The sequence below is a fragment of the Heterocephalus glaber genome, unplaced genomic scaffold, assembly GCF_053883595.1.
Source record: "Heterocephalus glaber isolate CG9 unplaced genomic scaffold, H.glaber_assembly_v1.0 deba00001451, whole genome shotgun sequence".
NCBI classification, from domain to species: Eukaryota; Metazoa; Chordata; class Mammalia; order Rodentia; family Bathyergidae; genus Heterocephalus; species Heterocephalus glaber.
In genome coordinates this window covers 1,525,859-1,550,697 of record NW_028258301.1, presented here as the reverse complement: position 1 = coordinate 1,550,697, position 24,839 = coordinate 1,525,859, and the positions used below count along the sequence as shown (strand labels likewise).

Sequence of the window (24,839 nt, the reverse complement as noted above, 5' to 3'; positions counted from 1 at the left end):
TATTTCACTTAATCATAAATTATAAATGAGCGTAAGATAAAGGCCCTGTGTTTGGAACTTAGCAACATAAATAAGCAAAAAAGCTACATGCAAGTTGGAATGACAATGTTTACAGATACAATAAACTAAATTAGAAAAAGATTTTTAGGTTAAATGGGTAAACCATCTTAGAGGACTTTTTTTCTTTCTGTATTGGAGATAAATCTAGGGCCTTTGAACTGCGCTACATCCCCACCTCTTTAAAAAATTTAAAATATATATATATAGGATCTGCATAAGTTGCCCAGGCAGGTCTTGAACTTGTGATCTTCCTGCCTCAGCCTCCCCCAGTACTGCGATTCCAGGCAAGCACCACCGTGACTGGCTATATGCATAGTTTTCACAACTGTTAATCCATATGTATTCCATTTTATATTTTATGTCATAATCTTATGATATAAGTGATAATTTTTCATTTATTATTATATCTCAGACTTTTCCTTTTCGAAAATCACACAGGATTCTACTTTTGTCATTTGAGAACTACCTTTATTGAGGGGAAGGGCCCTGTGCCGCAGCTCTTCTTTCCACCCCAACTCCCGCCCTCCGACAGGTAATTAAAACTTCCTCATAAATGGAATCTCCAGTGTGGTGGCCTTGCCACTCTTTGACTTCCAGATCTCCTATGATTTCTCTTTCTCCTCACACTCTATGACTGCGTTCAGCCCCTATGTCTGTATTCTCAACTGCCCATCCTCTGGACCTTTTCCAACTCTGAAATCTGAAACTTTCTCCTTTCTCTGGTTACAACCTCCTAGCTTCCCACCTCTCTTACTCCCATGAATCCTCTCTTTAACTTCACAGGAGATTCAATCCAGTCTCTTAAATCCTTTCTAATGTAGCTTCCTTTTCTGCAACCAGTTTAGAGCTTGTGATCAATCACTTCAACCAATACTTTTGACTCCTTTTTTCCCAGTCTTTTTTTTTTTTTGCGACATCTACTCTATAAATCCCACTAACCTTAAGTAATTCCAATGATGTGCCTCTTATATTCCCACAAGCAGGATGCTGAGAAATTGCTGGGACAACCCCCACCCCCTGCCCCGAAAAAGTCCCACAGCTACTAATAGGATCTTTACACTTAGCAGAGCCTTCATTGTTCCTTTGAAATCCATTCATCTCACAGGACCCCTTGCTTTTTTCTTTCACATTTCACCATTTTAAAGTTCACTACCCAGTTGTACCTCCAGTTCCTTGCCTCCGTTACTTTAGCCATATCTATCTGTTAATGGCTTTCTATTTCATAAAGAAATAGACTTCACACAGGAGGAGGAGCTCTCTTAATTTCTTGCACTTGACCTTGAAGTATTTTTTCTAGCCTTTGGCTTCCCTCAAACTCTTTCATTCTTTTTCCATTCTGATTGCTCATTCTGTCTTTTTCCTAGCTCCTCAGCTTTCTCCTTTCTCTAGGGTTCCACCCTGAATCATCCACGCTGCACATTCCCTGCTTGATGGCTGACTTCCTATGCCTTCAGCTACCAACTATGAACCCCAATTTGCAATGCTAGCTCTTTCTTTCCTGAGCTCTGGATGAGTATACCCACTTCCCTGCTGAGCCTCTATTTCCATTGGAATAGTTCAAATTCAACATGTTCAACATGTTCAACATTACAGTTATTAGTGTTCCTTTAACTCCATTTCTTTTCCTGCAGTCTCAGCCTGGAAATCTACCTTTTGGGGGGGGGGGGGATTGAACTCAGGACCTTGTGCTTGTGAGGCAGGTGGCGGCACCACTGAGCTAATAAATCCCTCCCGGGCCCCCAGCCTGGAAATCTATTGTCTACCAGATTCTTATCTTTTCCTAACTTCTTAACATTTCTGCTCTCCTTCTCCTTCCTTCTCGTCCCTTATGTTCCTGCTTTCTTTCAGGCCTCATGATCTCTCACATACTCTGGCCTTTCTGACTTAGGCATGGCATCCATCCTGCTCACGGCAGATAGAGTTGCTCCTGTAAAACATACATATCGGGAGCTGAGGCAGTAGTTCAATGGCAGAGTGCTTGCCTAGCACACACACAAGGCTCTGGGTTCAATCCCCAGCACTGAAAATAGATATAAATAGATAGATAGATAGATAGATAGATAGATAGATAGATGATTGATAGATAGATAGACAGACAGACAGACAGATATGCCATGTACAAACCTGACAATGTCACATGCTCTTGTCACAATACATTACGGGTGAATGTGTTAGTGTTGTTCTGAGACAATCTCTATCTGTATGTAACTCCCTGAGTAGCAGCAAAGAGCGCAAATCAAGGGAGCAGAGATCCAGACACTAACAAGTAGCTGCCATAAGGTGTCCCAGATTATTTTAGAAGTTTCTTCAGGGAGCAGATGGGGCTCAAAGGAATGAAGGGTCGATTCCACCTGAGGGAGGAAGATGTTTATGAAATGTTTCAAGCTCAGGGTAGCTGGGATGTGAGTCTCCAAAGAAAGATTAGGAGAAAGCAGAATAAGTTTATCCATCTTTTCTTGCCTTAGAACACTTAGAGAACCTAGAGTGCCTATAATATTTCCTTTCCCTTTCCCAGATCCTTTTTCCCTCAAAACCATAGCCACTTCTTCCTAAACACAATGTTTCACTTTCTTCATCTCTACCTAATGGAATGGGTGGGGAAATACATAGGACTTCCTGTTGTTTTTTGTTTTTATTTGCAGTACTGGGGATCAAACACAGAACCTCGTACATGCTAGACAAGCACTCTACCACTGAGCTATATTCCCAGCCCAGGGCTTGCTGTTTGTGTGTTATATTTAGCTTTTTCTAAATGTAAGTATGATCTGTTTCCTCTACATCCAGCAAAGGAGAGTCAAATTTTTGTAGGTTTCTATATTTTCCTGAAGAAAGCAGCATTTTGGAAATTTTGCTTTATTTGACGGCCAACAAATGCCAATTAAGAGACATAACAATGACAGCAATAACAAAAAGCAGTTGGTAGTAAGTTTAGGAAGAGAAAGCAGCAAACCAGCAATAACAGAATGCATTATGAAGTCATTTGCACCTACACTCCCGGCTGTGGAAAAGTTGGAAATGAGGGTGAAAAGGAATAAAATAAAATAAAATTTATTTTTTTAAAAAAGAAATAATTTTTGCTAGAAATACTCAGTAGGCTGAGGCAGGAGGATTGCCAGCTCAAGGCCAGTGAGGGCAACTCAGTGAGACCCTCTCTAAAAATAAAAAGGGCTGGGGATGTAGCTCAGTGCTCCCTGGGTTCAATCTTCAGTAAACCCCCCCCCCCCCCCCGCCCTGCCCCGCCATCACATTTCTAAACAGCTGTGTAAAGGAAGGGAACTTCACATTGAGAAACAATATGGATTCTTCTTTTAAAACAAAAAAACCCAACTTGGCTAAAGATTTTTCAGTTATACAAGTTAGAATCTTGGTATTATCTCTGACTTTATGCTGTCCTCATTTAATCCCATAACTTACTGAGTTTTCAAATCTTATCTCTAAAATGTTTCCGAATAAGTATACAGCAGAGTATCTTTTCCAGTCTCAATCTTTGCTATCATATTTCAAACTCAGATTCTTTCTCTTGCTCGCTTGACTTTTTAAAAATCCCTTTGTCTTCTTGTCTCCAATTGTGCCCCTCCCTCTCCATTTTGTCCTCAATTTTGCTTTGGGATAATCTCTTTAAAATTGCATTTTGGGCTGGTGATATACCTCAGTTGTAGACTGTTAACACAGCATGAATAAGATCCTTGGTGCTGTTGCCAGCACCTGCCCAAAAATCATATCTTTAGTTCAACATTTATTGATTTTCTAAGTGGCAGGATGAATACACTCCAAGTTTTGTCCATGGTGAGCTTATGATGTTTAATGGTTAACATTATCTCTACCTTTTGGCTCTGAATCTAAGCTTTTTCCACTGTGCTTCAGCTGCCACTTCATGCTACGCAGAGCCAATCACCGAGGAATGTAACACTGAAAGCCAGTGTGTCTCCCCTGTGTTTAATTTTAGCTGATGATCTGAAGCATGTGTTTGACACTTTGCGTAGCATGCATACAGAGTGCTGTGGACATGGGCTTAGGAGTCAAGAACTATCTTCTCTTCCAGCTTTTCCTCATGACCTGTGTTTTGACATTTGAAGCTAAGTAGAGCACTCTGATCCCTTGAGGAGGTATGTAGGCCTGGTCATTTCGTCTTTATCTTGATGTCTGTCCTCCAACAGATGCATCTCTGGCCACAGTTGTAATGTGCTTTCATCTTTTTCACTGACTGTCTCGAGGGCCTGGGCCTATTTGACTGCCTGTAATATTTCTACCTAACTTAGCTGTCTATAATAACACTACTAGGAAATAGAGATTTTCCAGCTCAGCTCTTTCATAATCTCATGGGACCATTCATATATTTGGTGTGTTGTTGAACAAATATTGCTATGTACCATAGCAAGACTGTGCTATGGTACTGTAGTCCACATTCTTAACTACTAAGCTTGGAGGGCCAGGTGTGGTGGTGCACACCTGTAATACCAGCACTGGGGAGGCTGAGGCTGGAGGATCACTGTGAGTTTGAAGACAGCCTGGGGTACATAGTGAGTTCAAGGCCAGCCTGTACTACATAGCGAGACACTGTCTCAAAACAAAAAACAAAACAAAACTACTAAGCTTGGAACTTTTCCTCACCTACAGGCAAATACGTAGAAACTCACTTATTTCTCCACCACCTGACTCTTAACCCACTGGCATCTAATCCCTTCTCTTTCCTCTCCCTCTTATTACTGTGGATGAAATAGCTCTGCTCCTATCAAAGGTCAACTCTTTCACTTGGGCTTGGGATCTCAGCCTTATCAAGGGTTCCACTGTTGTTAGTCACTCTCTCAGATGTCACCAGTTTTTCCCTTCTCCACAGCAAAATAGCATTCTTTAATGTCTTTGATTAAAAAAAAAAAAAAAAGAAAGACAAAGAAGGCCCTCCCTGTCCTTACCTCCACTCCTAGGCGATCCCCCATTTCTCAGTGTCCTTTTTAGTTCTTTCTCTTGATATTCGCATGGCTGGCTTTCTTTTCCTTCACATCTCAGTTTAAACCCTACTTCCTAAAATGGCCTTTGACCAGCCCATGTGAAGTGCTCACCCACTCACTGCCTGTTTCATTAACCTAGGTTCCATGCAAAGTGTTTATCAGGATTGGATTATTTTCTTGTTTATGTGTTTAGTGTTTGCTTTCATCACAGAATTTAACCTCTAAGAGAGCACTCATTCACTGTTGTATTCACAGGACCTTAAAATGTGCCTGGTTATAGTATGTGACTAATAAATACTTAGGTTGTCCTTGTAGGCTGTGAGCATTCTGCCCTTTCTTCTCTGGTCTTGCCTCCTACTCCTTTCTCACTGGCTTCTTGCTCCATGCACAATATCTGGTCTTTGCACTTGCTATTCCTTCTCTGTGGGAGACTCTTTCCCCAGGCTCCCCCCTTTTAAGTTCTTTACTCTTGTTAAAAGTTGACCCTCAGGGCTGGGGATTTAGCTCAGTGGCACCCCACCTGCCTTGAAAGCACAAGGTCCTGAGTTTGATCCCTGGTACCAGGAAAACAAAACAAAACAAAACAAAAGTTAACCTTCTTTAGGCTTTCCTTGTTTGAGAATTTAAAACAGCAACCCCAATTCTCTACTTCTTTCCTTATTTAAAAATTTTTAAAAAAATTTTCCCTTAATTTTTCTGCAGAGCATTTACCACTTTTTTTTTTTTTTTTTTTTTTTTGCATTTACCACTTTTTAATTTATGTATTTGTTTTTTGAGACAGGGTCTCACTATGTAGTTTAGGTTGGCCTTGAACTCACTATGTAGCCCAGGCTGGCCTCCAACTCCCAGGGATCGTTGTGATTCAGTCTCCTAAGTGCTGGGATTACAGGCGTGGGCCAGCTACCACACCTGGCCAATTTTTAATGCACTATAAGTAGTGACTTTATCATTGGCCAATCATTTTATTGTCTGTTTTTGCCTTTCCCCATCCTCCATGAAAGTTCTGGCATATTCTTAGTCAAATAAGGGTTTATTAAATGTTTATTAAATGAATATATTTGTACCATAAATGCATAAATTAATATCTGATGTGAAGTCTTTTGGAAGTGGAAGGTAGCATCATGGCCGGTAAAATTCCTCAGCAGTATTCACGTTTCCATTCTCGCCTCCCTGGCTCCGAGCGCTGCACACAACAGGCGCCCAGAGAAAGCTTGCAAGACCTTCACCGCTGGGGGCGTGGCTCTCTCAGCGGCACACAGGAGCTGTCGCCGGCCCCGCCCCGCCCCCGGAGGCCCCGCCCCCTGCATGCCGAAGGCCTTATAGGCGAGTGACGTCAGGCCGTTTGTTGTCATTGGCGCTCCCAAGATGGCGTCCATCGTGGAAGGGCCGCTGAGCAAATGGACTAACGTTATGAAGGGCTGGCAGTACCGTTGGTTCGTGCTGGACTACAACGCAGGGCTGCTGTCCTACTACACGGTGAGTCCTCGGAGGGCAGTGCTCCGAGTGACTCCGAGACCGCACTCCCCGGTGGAGGTGGGGCCCGGGGTTCTGGATGGCCGGGTTAAGGTTGCTAGGCTGGGGGTGCCGCCGTACGAGAGGGTTCCCTTGGGGAGGAGGGTCTTGTGTCCGGGATAGCCAATGACGGTGAAGGAGATGAGGGCACAGCCAATAAACAGGCACTAGCTGTCTGATTTATGGGTTAGGGGCGAGCCTGGTTTCTTTTTAGGGTCTAATGTTAAGCTGCGGTGGGGTCCGTTGTGGTTGTGAGTGGGTACGGCTGGTTATAGGCATGGCTTAAAGGGTCCAGTCCGTGAGGTGAATGCGATCTCCGCACGTTGTCCTGGACTTTCTACTGTCCCCTCAGGCCCTGTAGACGGCCGCACCCCTCTGCTTCCCTCCACCGATTGAAGAGCTCTGCTTCCTTGGAGCAGTGACTAGACGAGCCTGGCAAGGTCCAGAGGTGACCCTAGGGTAAAACCAAGGGGTCCGAAATCCCTCCTGCGTGTCCAGGTTAGGTGTCTTATTCGAGGGATGCACCCTTTTCAGAGGGAGGCGAGTGTAACCGACGCCTTAACTTCAGAGAGTAGAGGATTTCCTGCGCGCTTTGTCCCGTTAGTCTAGAGATAGATTGTGCAGTGTCCCCAGAAAGTTTATTTTAAGGAGGGCTGGGTTCAGGGCTTCACAGTCGTTGACACGAACCATGGGCAAGTCGTGAACTGCTATGAATCTTATGTTCTGAGTGCCCTCTCCATTCGCATCGCTTTAGAGATGGAAGGTGGGTGGTAGGTATTAGAGGGAGAAATCACTTCCAAACGTACTTTCTGTTAATGATGTATAGTTAATAATAACCAGTGTGAGGAAGGAAACTAGTTAAAAGGATAAAATAGAAGTCATCTGGCTTTAGAAAATAATAGAAGACAGGGGAAAATACAACTGTAGAAGAAGAGTTAATGTTGATGAGAAATGGGGACACATTTATTTATTTAAAAATATTTCTGGGCATCTGGTATGTGCGTTTACATGCCAGCAAGAATCAGCAGCGTTGAAGACATTCTTTGTTTCTCTTCTCCTCTTTTATTCTAGTTTAGTGGGTTCTTGAATTCATTTTGCTCTTAATAAGTCTGCAAGATAGGTATTCATTATCCACATTTAATATCCCCACTTTACAGTTTTGGAATCTGAAGCGCCAGGCTTTTAAGTAATTAGCGCAAGATCACATAGCTAGCAGTAGGTGGTAGAATCAGAATGCCAAATTCTTGATTTTCTGACTTTTTTCATTAAATGTCACTTTCACTATAGGAAGGAAAAAAAGTTACTGTAAGTTATTCAGCCTGGAGAATAAAATGTTATTCATCATCCTTCAACTGTCAACTTCCTTTCTCTCTCTCTTTTTCTTTGGTACTGGGTGTTGAACCCAGGGCCTTTGCACTGAGCTACATACCCAGACCCTTTTTTATTTTTTATTTTGAGACAGAGTCTTACTAAGTCTCCAGGCTGCGCTTTAACTTTCGATCCTTCTGATTCAGCCTCCCAGAGTGCTGGGATTACAGGTGTTCACCATCACCCCCCTCTTTTGTTTTTGAGACTGTGTAGTTCAGGCTGGCCTTGGACTCACTATGTAGCCCAGGCTGGCCTTGAACTCCAGCAATCCTCCTGGCTCAGCCTCCCGAGTGCAGAGGCTATGCTGAGCAGGCATGGGGCACCACACCTGGCACTCCCATCACTTTAAAAGGGAAAAAGCAAACCTTAATGAGTGATAAACATACTGTTCAAAATTATCTAAGTAGGTACTGAAGTGAGGCCACTGAACCTCATATCCTGAAAACTCTGGAGTTATGAAATCTCATGACTCACATAAATGAAGAATGAATGATATTGAGTGTCAGTGGATGTGATAATCAGGAAATCCCATGGTACTTATCCACCTATTCAAGTTAGAGTAATTTCAATGAGTCATACAATGGACCTGTTTACAAATCCTGAGTTTGTGTGATTCTAGGCCTGTACTGCAGAGTCCCAAGCTGGGTTTTGGGATCTCCTAATCCACACAGGATATTCTTTTTTCCTGTTGTCCTTCCTTTAATCTATGTCCTTTTTCTGCCTCTTTGTCCTTTTAGTTTTTGAATGTTTGGCCAAATATCTCTTTGTCTTGCTGGCTAAATACAGGTTTTTCATATAGTGTATGTGATTTTTTTTCCCCTCTTTATTACTTATCCTGCCTTCTGAGACTAGATTCTATAAAACATAATCCTTGCCAGAGGAAGGAGGTATCATATTTCTCACTAATGGCTATATAGAAAGATTTTTTTCCCCTTGTTTTTCCTAGTTCTTCTGTGTAAAGTATTTGGTTGCAGAGAAACAGCAGAGAAAAACTGTACCACCTTGTAAAATAAAATGGTACCCAAACCCAAATTAGAGGAGGTCAAGTAAAGATAGGAAAAGGGTAAATATTCCCTGAAAGGGAAAGTAGGAGACAGTTGAATATTGGCAGTGAATTTTGTACACTTAGACATTGTTTCAGTACATTATAATTCTGAAGGATTTGAGGGTACATTTGAACGATTTTGAGTGGGCTAATAGTATGGAGCTATGAGTTTTAGGAAGAATATCTGAATTGGTTGTACATTGTTCTAAGCAAGGCAGTAAGCAGCGAAAGTCTCTTTATTCCTTGTTTTCAAAATCAACTGGTCTTGGGCTGGGAATTTAGCTCAGTGGTGCCGCCGCCTGCCTCACAAGTGCAAGGACCTGAGTTCCATCCCCAGTACAAAAAAAAAAAAATCACCTGGTCTTTAGTCTGGCTCTGTGGTTGTTGGTCTATTCTAGAATATCCCTGAAAACTGAACTAAACCATATTGTTCTTGCTTTAGAGTCGATGCTGAGAATCAATAGTGAGATAATCTCAGGATTGGGTTGGGCTCAGTGGAATTGCCGTAAACTGGCAAGTCCTCTACCACTGTGCTGCACTTCTGGCACATTCCTTTGTTTTTGAAAAGAAAAAAGCTTACTGTAAATTTATTCTGCTCAAAACAGAGACAGAGGAGCTAATTGCTTTAGAAAACTAGATTTAGGCACCCTTCAGCTCTAGTCTGGCTCTTAATTATTATAAATTTAATATACTGTAGTTTATTTAGCAAGCTTTTTTCAGGGCTGACTTTGTAATAAGTATTGTACTATGGACGCTGGGAAGAGATAATTCTTCATATGATTAACTCACAGTCTAGCAGAGCAGACACCTAAACATCTCGAACATGACAAATTGTACAATTAAAAATAAGAACAGAGTGTTGTGGGTGCATTACCCAGAAAAGGCCAGAAAGACATTTGAGCTGAAGGATGAAGGTAGAAGAAGGGCATTTCAAGGCAGTGGGAAAATATATGCGTAATTTGTGAAGCCTGAGAACATAAAGTGCATTAGGATTTTGAGAATTTCTAGGCAGTTCTAATGTAAAAGTATAATTGGGAGATAATAGTAGATTTATCCCAGAAGGTATTTGGAGTCATGGGTCGGGCCTGGAGATAAAGATCTCTTCAATTATAGCACAAAATTGATCAGTTGAATTTTTATTATTTAATGAGATACCTAGGGAGAGCTAAGAATATAAATGTTGGAATACAATGTGAATAAACAACTGTTAATGTGAAATGACAGAAAAGAGGAGAAAACAAAGAAGATTGGTGGAGATGTACATATGAGGAGAGTTGGAAAGTTATAAAATTAGTAGACTTGGTGTCTTTTGTTAATTTATCAAATGTTTATTGAGTACCTGTTGTGTGCCAGGCATTTTGCTAGGAAGTGGGGTTAAAAAGGCAAATAAGATGGAAATTGTCCATATTCGTACAATACCTAGAGTGTGGGGATGGAGCAAGGAGGAGCTGTGATGGGAGGGAAGCACTGCATGTTTATTTATGAGGTGTATAGGTAGGCTGTGAGACTCAGCCTTGGAGGGTTGGGAAAAGTTGCCTGGAAGAAGCAGGTTGTTGTGACCTGAGGTTAGCCATGTGACCAAAAAGGGAAAAGTGCCTGAGACAGAGGGAGTCAAAGTCTTCGGAGGAGCTTGTGCTATGAATTAGGTAGCCTGGAGAGGTGAGCTGGGGAGCTGGAGTCCTGACAGATAATGAAAGGCTTCCTTAGCAAACCCTGCTAAAGCATTTGAGCTTTATCCCCAGGGCAGTGGAGACCCATTTCAAGGTTGTAAGGACTTTTTATCATTGAAAAACTTTTGTTGTGGGAAAATTCAAACATAAAGGGGATGGAAAAATGAATTGCTTTTAAGCTCCTGCAGTTATCAACATCTTATTAATATTCTCATCAACTCCTTCCCCCTCCTTTGGATTATCTTAAAGCAGTTCCCAAATACTATTTTTTTTCTCCCGGTACTGAGGATTGAACTCAGGACCTTGCCCTTTCAAGCCAGGTGTGGTGCCACTGAGCTAAATCCTTGGCCCTCCCAATTACTATATTAATCTAGTACATTGTGACTATTTCAGTATTTGTCATTCAGAATTAAGATTTCTCGTTTTAAAAATGTTATCAAAATACCTTTATTACAGCTAAATAGGAAGGATGATTTATTAATATCAAATAGTCTGTGCAGGTTTTTTGGTTGTGGGTTGGTTTGAGTCAGGGTTCCAAACAAGATCTGTACCTGAGTCTACCGATCTTCTGTTCCTCCCTTTTGCTTTGGCATTTAGTTAAGAAACCAGGTCATTTGCTCCGTGGAATTTTCCATATTCTGGATTTTGTTGGAGACATCCTTTTAAACATATTTAAACATGTTCCTTTGTCCTCTGTACTTCCTTTAAACTTGTAATATGAATTAGAAGCTTAATCAGATTTTCTTTTGAGCAAAAAAAATTTCATAGCTGGGATGTGATCAAATCAAGAGGCATCTGATGACTGTCTCTAAGATGTTAAAATTAATAGGTTCAGGTGGACTGTATTTTTTTTTTTTGGTACCCGGGATCGAACTCAGGGTCCTTGCCCTTGTGAGGCAGGTGGTGCAACCACTGAGCTAAATCCCCAGCCCCCTGGACTGTATTTTTTGAAGTGTACTTGTTAGAGAGAAATGATCAGGAGATTGGTTTTCATAGGGTGTAGTGACTGACTGGATGTGAGTGGAAGGGGAAGAAGAGTTTGATATCAAGAGAAGGCAACTTCAAGCTCGGCCTGGGCAATTTAACAATTTAGGAGGGCGCCTGCCTCCCAGGCACAAGGTCCCGAGTTTGATCTCCGGTGCAAAACAAAAAACAAAAAACAAAAAACCAAACCAAACCAACTTAGGAGACCCTTTGTCAAAATGAAAATAAAAAGGGCTGGGATGTAGCTCAGTACAAGCGCCTAGGTTCAATCCGAAGTACCATGAAAAACAATAACCCCCCGACTGCCTGCAATTCTGTGTTAACCTCTTGGGTAGCTGGGCCCGTGCCACCCACCCATTTCTTGCTTCTTTTGGGCATTTAATCAGTTTACATTTGTTATAATTAATCATATTGCTAGTACATTCTTAATCTCTACAGCAAGCTTGCAATGTCCTTAATGCAGTTTGTATTGGACATTAGAATCTTCAAGTCTTACAGTGTAGCACATTATTCTAGGGAATGGCTTAGAGATGAGGTGCAGAAAGTTGTTTGGAATTCTAGTTCACACAGCCGTGTAAGTTGTGCAGAACATATGAATAGCAAATATGTGTGTTTCCATGGTTGATACAACCTTATTGAATTTATATGAACAGAGCCTATAGAACTGTGTGGAATCTTTTGCTTCCTGTGTCACATCAAACTAGGACAATCCGTTCTTGCTGTGGCTGCAAGCAGTTTCGTCTTTCTTCTCCCTCTCTCCTTCCTTCCTTTTGTTTTTTTGCCATGCTGGGGATTGAACCCAGGGCCTCACATATGCTGCGTACCACTGAACTACATCCCCAGCCATGCAGGTAGTTTCATCGATAGTAGTAAGTTCTTGAATAAATTGTTTTCTTTCTTCTTGACTTTATTGTGAAGGAATATCTTTTTAGACTAATTTGAACTTGCTTTTAAAAAGGGAATTTGGGGGCCGGGATTTAGCTCACTGGTTCTGCCACCTGCCTTGCTAGTGCAAGGTCCTGAGTTCTATCCCCGGTATCCCCAAAATAAAAAAATAAATAGATAAAAAGGGACTTAACTTTTTTTTTTTGGCAAAAGTTAAGTTTACACGGTACATGGAATCATGTAAGTGGAATCATATTTGAAGGAAGTGTAGTCATAACTTATTTATTTCTATTCATGTGACAATATTAAGTTTATTCTGAAAGCTGATTTTTTTTGTTTTCTGGAGGTTGTTTTGTTTTGTTTTTTTGAGACAGGGTCTCATTGTGTACTGTGTAGTTAGTCCAGGCTGGCCTCGAATCATTGTTGAGCCCTCTGGATTACAGGTGTGTGCCACCACACCTGGCCTTTTTTTGGAGTTTTGTCCACATTAAAACATCTATGCTAAAATTGTTCACTTAATTTCTTGTATTTTATATTGGCAGTATTATTAAGGTATAGGTGGGTAAATAAAATACTGGATGAGAATTTGCATAGTCCTATATGTCGCTCTCTCTGTGATCTCCCAGCCTTTTTCCTAAGTCACTCATAGGAGATCTCCTGCTTCCTGGTGATAACAGAGTCACTCAGCTTGGTATGGTGGCGTACTCTCAGGAGGCTGAGGCAGGAGGATTTTCACATGTTTGAGGCCAGCTGGGCTACATAGTGAGCTCAAGACCAGCCTGAGCTACATAGCGACACCCTGTCTTCAAAACAAAACAAAAAATAGAATCATTTAGTTTGATGGGAACATATTCAATTCTTTGTACGCTAACCTATTTTAGTATACTTACTCTCTTTTTATCTTCGTCTGTATATCCTTACCCCTCATTGGAAGAGATAATCTTTATGTTCTGGATTCCATTTGCTAATAAAGTTTTCAAGGACTTTAGTCTAAAGATTGTGTCCCCTGTCTGCTTTATGTCCTCTCTTCAACTTCTAGTATCTTTAATTTCTAGTTCTCTATGGACTTTCATTGTTTAAGAGTATTATTATTATGCATCACAAAAAACATATTAGCCGTAACAATTTTACATAGACATTTTTAGCTTGCCTGTTGTTTTTCACACGTGTGTGCACACCACACGGTTTTATTGAAATACAGTGTAATTTAAATACCATAAATTCATCTATCTAAATTATGTAATTCAGTGATATTTATTATAGTCTCAGAATTGTACAACCACCTCCACATTCAGTTTTAGAAAATTTTTGTCACCTTAAAAAGAATTCTTGTTTCCATTAAGAGTCACTTACCATTTCTTGCCAGCATCTTACCCTAGCCCTGGGCACCTACTAATCTACTTTTATTTTCTATAGATATGTCGAATGTGGACATTTCTTATAAGTAGGATTATATTGTAAAAGTAGAATTATATTGTGTTTTAAAAATTACTCACTAAAAAAAAATTACTCTCTAATATGACTGCTTTATTGGTATTTTGTGGCCCCCTTCCCCGGACTAGGGATCAAACTCAGGACCTTGTGCTTACCAGGCAGGCGCAACGCCACTGAGCTACATTTCCGGCCCTACATTTTTGTTTTTTGAGACAAAGTTTTGCTATATATTTCAAGCTGGCCTTGAACTCACTATATAGCTCAGACTGGCCTTGAACTTGCAATGATCCTTCTTGCTCAGCCTTCTGAGTGCTGGGATTACAAGTGTGCACCACCATGCATGGCATGGCTACTTTAACTTAGTGTAATGTTTTCAAGATTCATCCATATTGTACCACATATCTGTCTTTTTTATTGCTGAATATTTCATGTGCATATTGCACGTTTTGTTTCATTCATTCTTCATTGGTGGAGATTGAGTTGTTTCTACTTTTTGGCTGTTATGACTAGTGTTACTATGAACATTTGTGTGCAAGTTTTGGTTTAAATATTTCAGTTCTTGGGTATATATCTAGGAGTAGAATTGCTGGGTCATATTGTAATTCTTTGACCTTTTTTCTTTTCAATTCTGTGGATTGAACTTGGTCTTGCAATGAGCCACATCTCTAGTTCTTGTTTTTGTTTTTTTCAACTTTTTTTGTTTGTTTGTTTAAATTTTGAGACAGGGTCTCCTAAGTTACCCAGAGCTTGAACTTGTGATCCTCCTGCCTCAGTCACCCAGCGTGCTGGTTTTACAGGTCTGTGCCATCACACTAGGCTTTTGTTTGACTTTTTGAGGAACTGCCAGGCTCTTTTCTAAAGCAGCTGTACTGTTTGCCATTACTATTAGCAGTATAAGGGTTCCAATTTCTCTATATCCTTACCAACATTTGTTAATGCCCTGTACCCTAAGGGGTGTGTAATAGTATCTTCTTGTGGTTTTGATCTGTATCTTCCTTATGGCTGTTGACATTGAGTATCTTTTATGTCTTCCATGGAGAAATGTGTTCAAAGCCTTTGCCTATTTTAAAATTAGGTTGTTGGGCCGGGGATTTAGCTCAGTGGTTCTGCCACCTGCCTCCCAAGCGCAAGGACCCAAGTTTGATCCCTGGTACCAAAAAAAATAAATAAATAAATAAAATAAAATTAGGTTGTCTTTTACTGTTGAGTTGTAAGAGTTTGTTTTCTCTGTTTTCTAGATATAAATCCCATATTAGATACTCATTTTTCAAACATGTTTTCTATTTTTGTGAGCTTTTTCTTTACTTTTTTTCCTTTAGTTTTTGTATGTGCCTGCTTGTGTGTGTATACGTGGGGGGGGGGCGGGGGCGGGGGCGGGGTGTGTGGCTGGGAATCAAACCCAAGGCTTCATGTATGCTAAGCAGGTGCTCTGCTACTAAGCTGAACTTCCAGCCCTGGTTTTTTACTTTCTTTGTAGTTTCTTCTGAAGCACAAAATATCCAGTTTATTTTTTTGTTGCTTGTACTTTTGGTGTCATACCTGAGAAGTCGTTGCTTAGAGTCACAAAGTTTTATACCTATTTTTCTAAGAGTTTTATAGTTTTAGCTCTATGTTTAGATTGTTGATCTCTTTTTAGTTAACTTTTAAAAATATGGTATAGAATTCTTTTGAATATGAATATTTAGTTACCCCAGTACCATTTGTGGAAAAGATTATGCTTTCTCTATTTAAATTTCTTGGCTTCTATCTTAGCCCATTTTGTGTTGCTATTACAAAATACCTGAGACTAGATAAATTATGAAAAAAGAGGTTTATTTATTTAGCTCATAGTTCTGGATGTCCAAAGAGTATGGCACAGATGTCTGTGTGACTTCTGGTGAGGCCTTATAGTAGATGGCATCACGTGGCAGAAATGTGTGCCAGAGTGGCGAGTGGGTGCATAGGGAGTGGACCAAACACATGACATGTTTTGTAACAGCCCAGTCTTGTGGTAACTAATCTGCTTCTAAGAGCTAGGCATTAATTCCTCCTGAGGGCAGTGTTCCTAGGAGCGGATTATCTCCCACTAGACCCCTCCTCTTAATACTATTATGCTGATGACCAAGCTTTCAGCAGATGAACTACTCGGGGACAAATGATACCTAAACCATTGCAAAATCCATGTTGAAAATCAACTGTAAATGTGAGGGTTTGTTTAGACCCTCAATTCTAGTCCATTGATTTTTTTTTTTCTTGGTTTTTTGAGACAGGGTTTTGCTATGTAGTTCGGGCTGGCCTTAAACTCACTCTGTACCCTAGGCTGGCCTTGAACTCATGGTAATCTTCCTGCCTCCAGAGTGCTGGGATTATAGGCATGAGCCACCATGCCCAGCTAGTCCACTGATTTGTATGTCAATCTTATGCTAGTAGCAATTAGTGTAGCTTTGTAGTACATATGTTTTGAAATTAGAAAATGTGAACCCTCCAACTTGTTCTTTTTTCAAGATTGTTTAGGATATTCTGGGTCCTTTGAATTTTCATATGAATTTTAGGAATTACTTACTTTTTCATTAATAAACCAACAACATCACCTCTTTCCTAAATTGAAAAATATCTCTCCTAACTCACTGTCTCCTTAGAAATACCATTCTAGCCTTTGTTCTTTATGATAGATAAATCTATTGAAAGAGTTTTCTACTGTCTGTCTTTCATCTCCCATCTTGCATCTACTCTGCAGAAGTCTGGTTTTCCTCACAGTTTCACTGTAAATCCTGGCAAGATCTCCAGTGATAGCTTTGTTGCTAAATCCTTTAGATTAGTGGTGGCGAACCTATGGCACACATGTTACAGTAGGCTGTTTGTATTATCATAGGCTCCAAAAGGTTTAACATCACTGCTCTAGGTGCTTTTTACTCTTAATTTTAGAGCTTTTCTGCAGCTTTAAAACAATAGTTTTATAGGTATCAAAAATGCAGCCTGTTATGGCTTATGTTTAGATGTCCCTCCAAAGCCTCATGCAGTCATAGTTGGGGCTTTTTCCAGAGGTGGCTGGATCTAGAGTGTGTGATGCTGGAATTGATTCATGGTGCAATGCTAGGTTCAAGGGCACTAAGATTAAGGGTGTGAGTGCTACTGGCCCTAAGTAATCTGGGTAAGATAAAAGGGGCAGAAAGACACTGTTAAGGTGCCTTGCTTATTTTGCTACATCCTGTCCACCATGAATTGTTTCTTCTCTGCAATGCCTGTCATGCCACCCTGCCTTGGAGCCAGCCAATTATGGACTAAAACCTCTACAAACTGTGAGGTAAATGAACCTTTTTTCCTTTAACTTTGGGTGTTGGGTATTTTGTGTCAGCAGTGAGAAAAGTAACTAAGACATAGCCTATCCTTAATTTTTCAAAAAAGATTCAAACCGTAGTGAAAGGTTTAATCTAGTAGAAAGAAGAAAATAAAAATCCTGCCTGCAGTCTTACTGCCTGTGTTCTGCTTTGTGTTCTTGGAGACAAGGTGCTTGCTATGTATTTCAAGCTGGCCTTGAACTCACTATGTAGCCCATGCTAACCTTGAACTCCCTATGATCCTCTTGCCTAAGCCTCCCAAGTGCTGGGATTACAGATGTATGCCACCACACCTGGCTCTGTCTGTGTTTTGGAAAGTTGCTTTTCTGACAACTCTTGTATTTCAATGCATGTGTGTGTATATTTTACATAAATAGAATCATTCTATACATGATTTCTACAATGTAGAATTTTTAAAATGTTATAATAAAAATATTAAAAAGTGACTGTAAGCCAGGAATGTAGCTCAGTGGTACAGCACCTGCCTGGCAAGCACGAGTCCCTGAATTTGATTCCTGGTACCAAAAAAAAAAAGTGGCTGGGCGTGGTGGTACATGCCTGTAATGCCAGCACTCGGAGGCAACAGTGCCCAATAGGGGTTGATGTCCTATCTGCCAGTCTTGGGTTGCCCAGGTTGGTAACCAGAATGTCAGCCCTTGGAAGATGGCTCAGTTGTCTGTGCAAACATGCAGAGGTTTGTCCTCATGCATGACACGTAGCCATACTGCCTGCAACTCTGCCCGTTAGCTCGACTTTCCTGTTCCAATTTCAAACCAAAGTGTTTCTATACTAGGCTGGGACAGCAACTACCATCCATTGCAGCGTTGTGCCTTGACTAGAGCCATCAGTATACCAGGCCTCAGGCAGGGGTCCTTCTTTCCCTTCCACATAGGGAGTAGGGCCATGTAGTCCATCATCCTATGTGGTTTCTTGGGCCATATATGTCATGGGTCCTAGAACTGCTGCCAGTTCAGCCTCCAATGAGCTGGCCAAAATGGAAGCTCTCTGTTGTAGATATGTTCCCCATTATGCCAGGGTGGGGACCTGAGGCACTCCACTCCTGGGATGAGACATCCATGTGCATAGTCCCCTATTGGGTACCTCGTCTGCACTTCCACAGTCTGTTGCCCTGTGATTCCTTTACACATACGCAACAGCGTATACCACTGCTAACTACTTCTCAGTCAGGGAATATCTGCTTTTAGCTCCTTTCCTCAACTGTGACCAAAAGCCAATAGGGTGCACTCACTTCTGTTGCTTTTTCCATAAGCCCCAGCCAAACCGAACCTCATCCACGTTCACAGTTAGGATAAAAGTCAGGATAGGGTCAGTGACTCAGAGGGCTTGTACTTGTGCAACTGCCCTTTTCGAGTCTGAAAAGCAGCTTCTGCTGCATCAGTCCAGTCCCATGTTGCACCCTTTCGGATCATCTGGTATAATGGGTGCAGCAAAATAGCTAGGTGCTGTATGAAAGTCCACCAGAAACCTAGTAAGCCCACATATGCTTGTAGCTGGCATACAGTTGTTGGTCTGAGATATGCCTGGATCTTATCAATTATTGCATTGGGGATTACTTTTGTCTTACCTGACCAGATAACTCCCAAGAATTTGACACACAATTCAGGTCCCTAGACCTTGTCTTCATTGATGTCCCAACCCTAGGCCACCAGAGCTTCCTTCAGACTCTGTGTGGCAGCTTCCCAGTCTGTAAGGCAATCAGGTTAACATAACATCATCAATACAATGGAACAAAGACACAAAGAGTGTGGCTTAGTCCAGGTGGCCAGGTTGTGGGCCACCAGGCCAAGAAACAAAGTAGGGCTATGCAAATAGCCTTGTGGCAGCACTTGAAAGGTCTATTGCCTGCCCTCCCACGTGAAGGCAAATTGATCCTATCAGGCGTGATAGTGATGGAGAAGAAAGCATTGGCCAAGTCCACTATATAATGGTATTGACCCAGTGTCAGGGAAGGCTGGTCCATCAAGTCTGCAATATTGGGTACCACCGTGTGCAATGGATAAGTCACTTTGTTCAATTCCTGGTAGTCCACAGTCATGCCATGTCCCATCTGGCTTCCACATGGGCCAAACTGGCGAATTGAAAAAACTTTGTGCAAGGCGTATTATGCCTGCCTCTTCCCATTTCAAAACAGACTGTCCTGTTTCCTCATGACCCCCAGACAGCTGGTACTTCTTCACATACACAACTGGTGTTGCCTGTGGGAGAGTCAACAGTGTGTGATGAGGATGTCCCCAGACAATTCCCTTTGGGAATTCGCCCTGTGTGGTATCCAACTGAGCACTAGATAGTATGTCCACCTCCAGGATGTGTTCAGCACCTGGGGAAACATTGACATGTAGGCATGGGGCCATAATGCCTGATACCCCAGGTCACCTTGGCCTTCTGGACCGTGTTATAGTGACCTCCATGCCCTTCTTTCTATACGTGCAGTGGGTCCTGTTAAACAGTATGGGTTTCCATAAATCAGCATTGACTCAGCTCCAATATCTACCAAGGCTTCCGGTCTCCTGGGGTCCCTAGCAACTGGGTGCCTCGGCCTGTCTCCTAGTTTGGGAAAAAAAAAAGCTGCCAGCATCATCTCATCCTGTTTTACTAGGCTGCCTTGACTTTTGGGCCCACTGGCTGGAGCTGGTATTACTGATCAGGGCACAATTGCTTCCACAGAGACAACATGTCTAAGGGCTGTGCATCTATCTCATCAGCTGCTAAATTGGCTGCTATCAGGTCTGCCCAAATCTTGTATCTGCTTAGCTTCAAAGGACCAAGTGTCTGTCCCTGCAGGGTTGGTCCTGCTAGGCCTGAGGCCATTCCTTTCTTTTCCTTTGGTGGCTGGGTTTGACAGGTCTTGCCTTACCTTGGTGTTTCACCTCTATGTCATCCAGTTGTGCTAAGGCATCTACTACATCATGAACCAAGCAGTCCACAAAAGGCACCAGCAGGTCTGCCACCATGCCAAACATGCCAGCAGGGTCGCTGGCCAGGATCAGATCTTTCATGAGCGCCGTGAGCAGTTCTTCATCAGGGCTATGATATTGGGCAGCAAACATCATTTGATGCATGCCCATTTCTTGCGGCACACCTACCAAGTCCATGTAGGTTGCTTATTTAGTGACTTACTCCAGCAAGTTGCTTGGGTTTGTCCAAACCAGACAGGATGCTGCCATCAGCCAGTTTGTCAAGCTCTGGTCACCTGCCCCGTGAGCCAATCTCTGCACACCTTGCAAAACTCAGCTCATAGAGGGGTTGCTGGCTATCCTAGCTAATTGGCACATCTCTCATGGATTTAACTCTGTGTTATCAGCCCCTTCGTCCCATAGCCATTACAGCCATGCAGACACTGTCTCACATGGCAGAAGAGACTGGAAAACAACTAAACCATCTGCCCCACTGATTTACGTGGGAGAGAGGAGTCTGTCTCCAGTGTTTTCAAAGCCCATAAAACATCTCTTGTTGTCAGGCAGACCACCTCCCAGTCCTCTGGAGATGTCCAAACTGCCAAGAAGATAGCTACTGTCATCCAGAGCTAGGCTGGGAGGCTCATATCAGCAGCTCCCCTGTATTCCCCTTGCTATTGGGTGTTGTTTCTGCAGAAGCCACAAGAACACTCACCTCTGCAGCCTGCCGACTAAGTTTCAGGATTGAGTGGCTGAAGGGGTGTTTTTTTCAGATGAGAGTTCCAAAGAAAAGAAAGCTCATGGGGCAGACATTGACAAGCAGCAGCAGCTTCTTTATTTTCCTGGCAGTTATAGTGCCCCTTATTACATACTGAGACATACTAAAAAACAACAGCTGACCATACTGCACATGTGTGGTTGGTTTATGGTTATATAAGTAAGCCTGTCATGTGCCTGCTCTAACCATAGAGTCATGTTCTCCAGGAGTCAGATGCCTTGACTTTGACTGACATATCTTGCAGTGGCTTCTACACAGTGATTAGAATGATGACAAACTGGACCGAGGATTTAGCTCAGTGGTGCTGCTGCCTGCCTTGCAAGCACAAGGTCCCAAGTTTGACCCCTGGTACCAAAAAAAAAAAAAAAAAGAATAATGACAAACTAAAGTTATCACTAGTCTGCTGATAGGTGATAAACAATTTATATAATTATCACAATGATATAAACCTAACTTTTGCATAGGCTCTTCTAAAAGGTAAACTGCATTAGTTAATCCTTAAAAAGTAAGACTTGCCATCTCCCCCCCTTTTTGTGGTTGGGAATCAAACCCCAGGGCCTCACACATACTAGGCAAGTGTTTTGTCACTGAGGCCCAAGGAATCCTTTTAGAGCTATTGTAATGCTGGGATAAACCAAGGACTCTTCCTCTGTTCTATCTACAGCCCACCTGTGCTGGGCCAGTGGAGTAGGTTGCCAAAGAAACCGAAGAAAATCCCTGGGAATAGCTTGGGAGAGAGGTTTATTGAGACTAAGAGATACTAGCAGAGGATAGAGTTACCTGAAATTTAGTTACAAGGGAAGGAGCTTTAAAAGATCAGAAGGTCCACAAGGGGCCTGTACTCTTTAGCAGTTCAGCCTGGCAAATCTACAAGGGGTGACCCTTAGAACAACACTGCTTCGGAAGGCCAGTGGGGAGGCTGGACTAGTCACTCCACACAGGATTACTGCTGGGAGAGGAGGTTTACAGATGAAAGTGTACAAGCAGTGACATCATTAGCTTGCTATGTTCCTTATCGTTTATGTGCAGGAAAACAGGTTCTATTTACAGATAATAACTGTGGTTCTTAGTGCCCTGCAGATAATACTATCCAGACACTGTGGTCTCTGTCCCCTTACAGTGTCACTTTGACTTGGCAAGAGTCTTGGGAATTCAGGAAGACATCTCAGGGACAAGGTGATAAAGGCCATACTTTTCCTCAGGGATGACACACCCTTCTACTGAAAGCCTACTAGATGGGGAGAAGGTAAGGAGAGCAGATGTGAAGTCTCAGAATTTGTTGAAAGATGGGTTGTGTGTTCTACATAGCACAAAAACTAGTGGAAAATCCCTTTATTTTGTGGTGCTGTATATGGAACCCAGGGCTTCATGCATGCTAAGCACCCCAGCTCACAAATTCCTGAAGAAGATAATTAAGCCTTAGCATTTTAGTCACCTGGAAGGGGAGCAGCAATAAGTGCACATTTCTGGTAGGTAACATTCTGGGTGACTAGCCTACCATGTTGTGCATATGCTTTATTTTATTTATTTATTTATTTATTGAATAGTAAAGTAAATTTATTGAATGATGAAAAACTAAAGTGACAAGAAGTAAGGATAGTAATCATTAAGTTCTACTGGAATTCTAATTTTTTTTTCACTTTTAAGCCAAAAAACATTAATTTATAGACTATTAGCTAGTTGCTTGTTGTTCCTTCAGCAAAACTGCATAGTCTAGCAGCTGCACAACATTAAATATCTACATTTTTTAAAAGCCCTGAAAGTTTAATTTTTGTGTTGACTTCAAAGGCTAATGTAATCATCTGCAGTGGTCAGATTCAGAGTTTCTTTTTCCTTTTCTGCCACCCTGGTACTTGGCTAATTCTGCTTGTAATACTTTCACTTTAGATCTTTCTTGTGCAGCATGAAGTGAAGTTACCTGTATAGTTAGCTCATTCTTGATACTTTGTGATTCATCAACTTGCAGAAGCATTTCTGCTTTATCTTTCATTTCACCTTCCTGAAGCATTTTCAATAACTGTGCATTTCTTGCCTTTACTTCTTTATACTTTGCCTCCCATTGAGTGATGACATTTTTCAGCTTCTGGATTTCAGCATCTTTCCTTTCAAGTTCCAACTTTAGTCTTTCAGTTCTTCCATCTTTAAGAACCACTTCCTTGTGTTCATGAGCTATACAGTTATCTGTTCCATTATATTCTGTAAGCTGTTCTCTTCTTTTTTCTCTAATAAGAATTTTATGAACATCATCTTCCAATCTATTGAAGAATCCTCCATCATGTGATAAAGTCTGAGAAGAGCTCAATTCCTTAGTCTTTTTACTAATGTGATCTTCAGATTGGAAATCTTTTAGTGATACTGTGAGAGGTTTATCTCTTCCTTGATGATTCTTTTATCTTTTATATGCATAACCTTTTTTTTTTTTAAATAGTCCTGTTTGGTTTAATTTTTTTTTTAATGCATAACTTTTGAATGAGTTGAAGCATTTTCAGTATTTTCATACTCCTTTTTGTGCTCTTCATATTCTAATTTACTTAGCAATAATGGCTTTTCAAGATCAGCTTCAAACATTTCAGATGTCAGCTGTTCATCTCTTTGTCTCCATTCTTGGCAGTTTTCTTCTCGTGAATCCTTCTGCACAGGGTTTGACAATGGAAGGTCCTGATGAGCATTACAAATGGCATGAGAGGATTTCTGGGGAATCTTCTTAAAAGCAAGATTCCTAAGCTCATTTGCTTCACTCTGTTGCTGTTCTTTCTTTTTTCTCTTTTTTTCGCATTTATAGTTGATTTGCTTCGCATAGTTTGAGACTTTCCAGTATTCCGGCCTTTCCCTTTTCCAGGCTCAGAATCAGAACCACTGCCACTATCTACTTGTAAAAGGGCAAAATGAGAGGATGTAGTGGGAACAGAACTAAGTACTGCTGAGGCCATGGTACAGATTTTTCTTTTCAAATGCTTCTGTCAAGAATAATTCCTTAACCCCAAGAATCACAGCCGTCCTAAACTGCAGACACACAGTAGATAATATTTCCTCATTCCCAAAAGACAGCCCAATTCAGCTGCAGGATGTGACCGATGCTCCAAAACTTACTCGAAACTACACACAGGAAGACCGGGGGCCGGGCGATACCCAGCTCGGGCAGCACCTGCTTCAAACCTGTCACTCGCTGCTCCGGGCTTGGCCGGGCCTGGGTCCCTGTCTCCCGCGCCCAGCACCGCGGCGGCCCTGCCCGAGAGCGGCCCTCCGCTGCCCCCTGCTTTATTTTTTTTTAATTTTTAAATTTTGCGACAGGTTCTTAGTAAGTGTACATGTACCTTAACTCTTCTTCTTTTTTTTTTAAGTCTATATATATATATGTATTTTTTTTCTTTTTGATTTTTTGGTTTTTGAGACAGGATATTGCTACATAGTTCAGGCTGCTCTTGAATGCCTTACGTAGCCCAGGCTAGCATCAAACTCCCGGCAGTCTTCCTATCTCAGCTTCTGGTGTGCTGGGATTACAGGTGTATTATGCCACCATACCTGGCTTAAATCTATAAATTTTGAAGTAAAATTAGAACTGATAAAGAAAGTTTTTAAATTGCTTTTTTTTTTTTCTATTTTGAAGTACTGGGGATTGAACTCAGGGCCTCATGCATGCTGGACAATCATTCTATTGCTGTATTACATCAATAGCTTAAATTGCCTTTTAAAAAAGTACATTTTTGCTGATTATAAAAATAAAATGTTTCTTGTAGATAATTAACTTTTGAAGTCCTTGAAAGTTTCATAAGCACTTTAGCATAGTTCTTGACCACTTAGCCTGCTTCATACTCTCTCTCTCTCTCTTTTTTTTTGGTACCTGCGATCCAACTCTGGACCTTGTGCTTGCGAGGCAGGCAGCGGCACCACTCAGCCAAATCCCTGGCCCCATACTCTTCTC

The 24,839-nt window shown here is 41.5% G+C and overlaps 1 protein-coding gene and 1 pseudogene across 10 annotated transcripts in view; one reads left to right on the top strand and one right to left on the bottom strand.

Moving 5' to 3' along the window:
- Positions 1 to 6,331: 6,331 nt before the first annotated feature.
- The window catches only part of Osbpl9 (oxysterol binding protein like 9), a 155,703-nt gene continuing 137,195 nt past the window's right edge, over positions 6,332 to 24,839 (top strand). For 9 of the 10 annotated variants that reach the window (XM_087214738.1, XM_004869258.4, XM_004869257.4 and 6 more), the window contains exon 1: positions 6,332 to 6,485. In XM_087214738.1, the coding sequence (XP_087070864.1) occupies positions 6,375 to 6,485 (111 nt within the window). In that variant the 5' untranslated portion in view covers positions 6,332 to 6,374. Of the gene's footprint in view, positions 6,486 to 22,037; positions 22,164 to 24,839 lie in introns of all 10 variants that reach the window. The other variant, XM_087214737.1, reaches the window with a different exon arrangement.
- Positions 22,716 to 24,013, bottom strand: LOC101716728 (G kinase-anchoring protein 1-like; annotated as a pseudogene).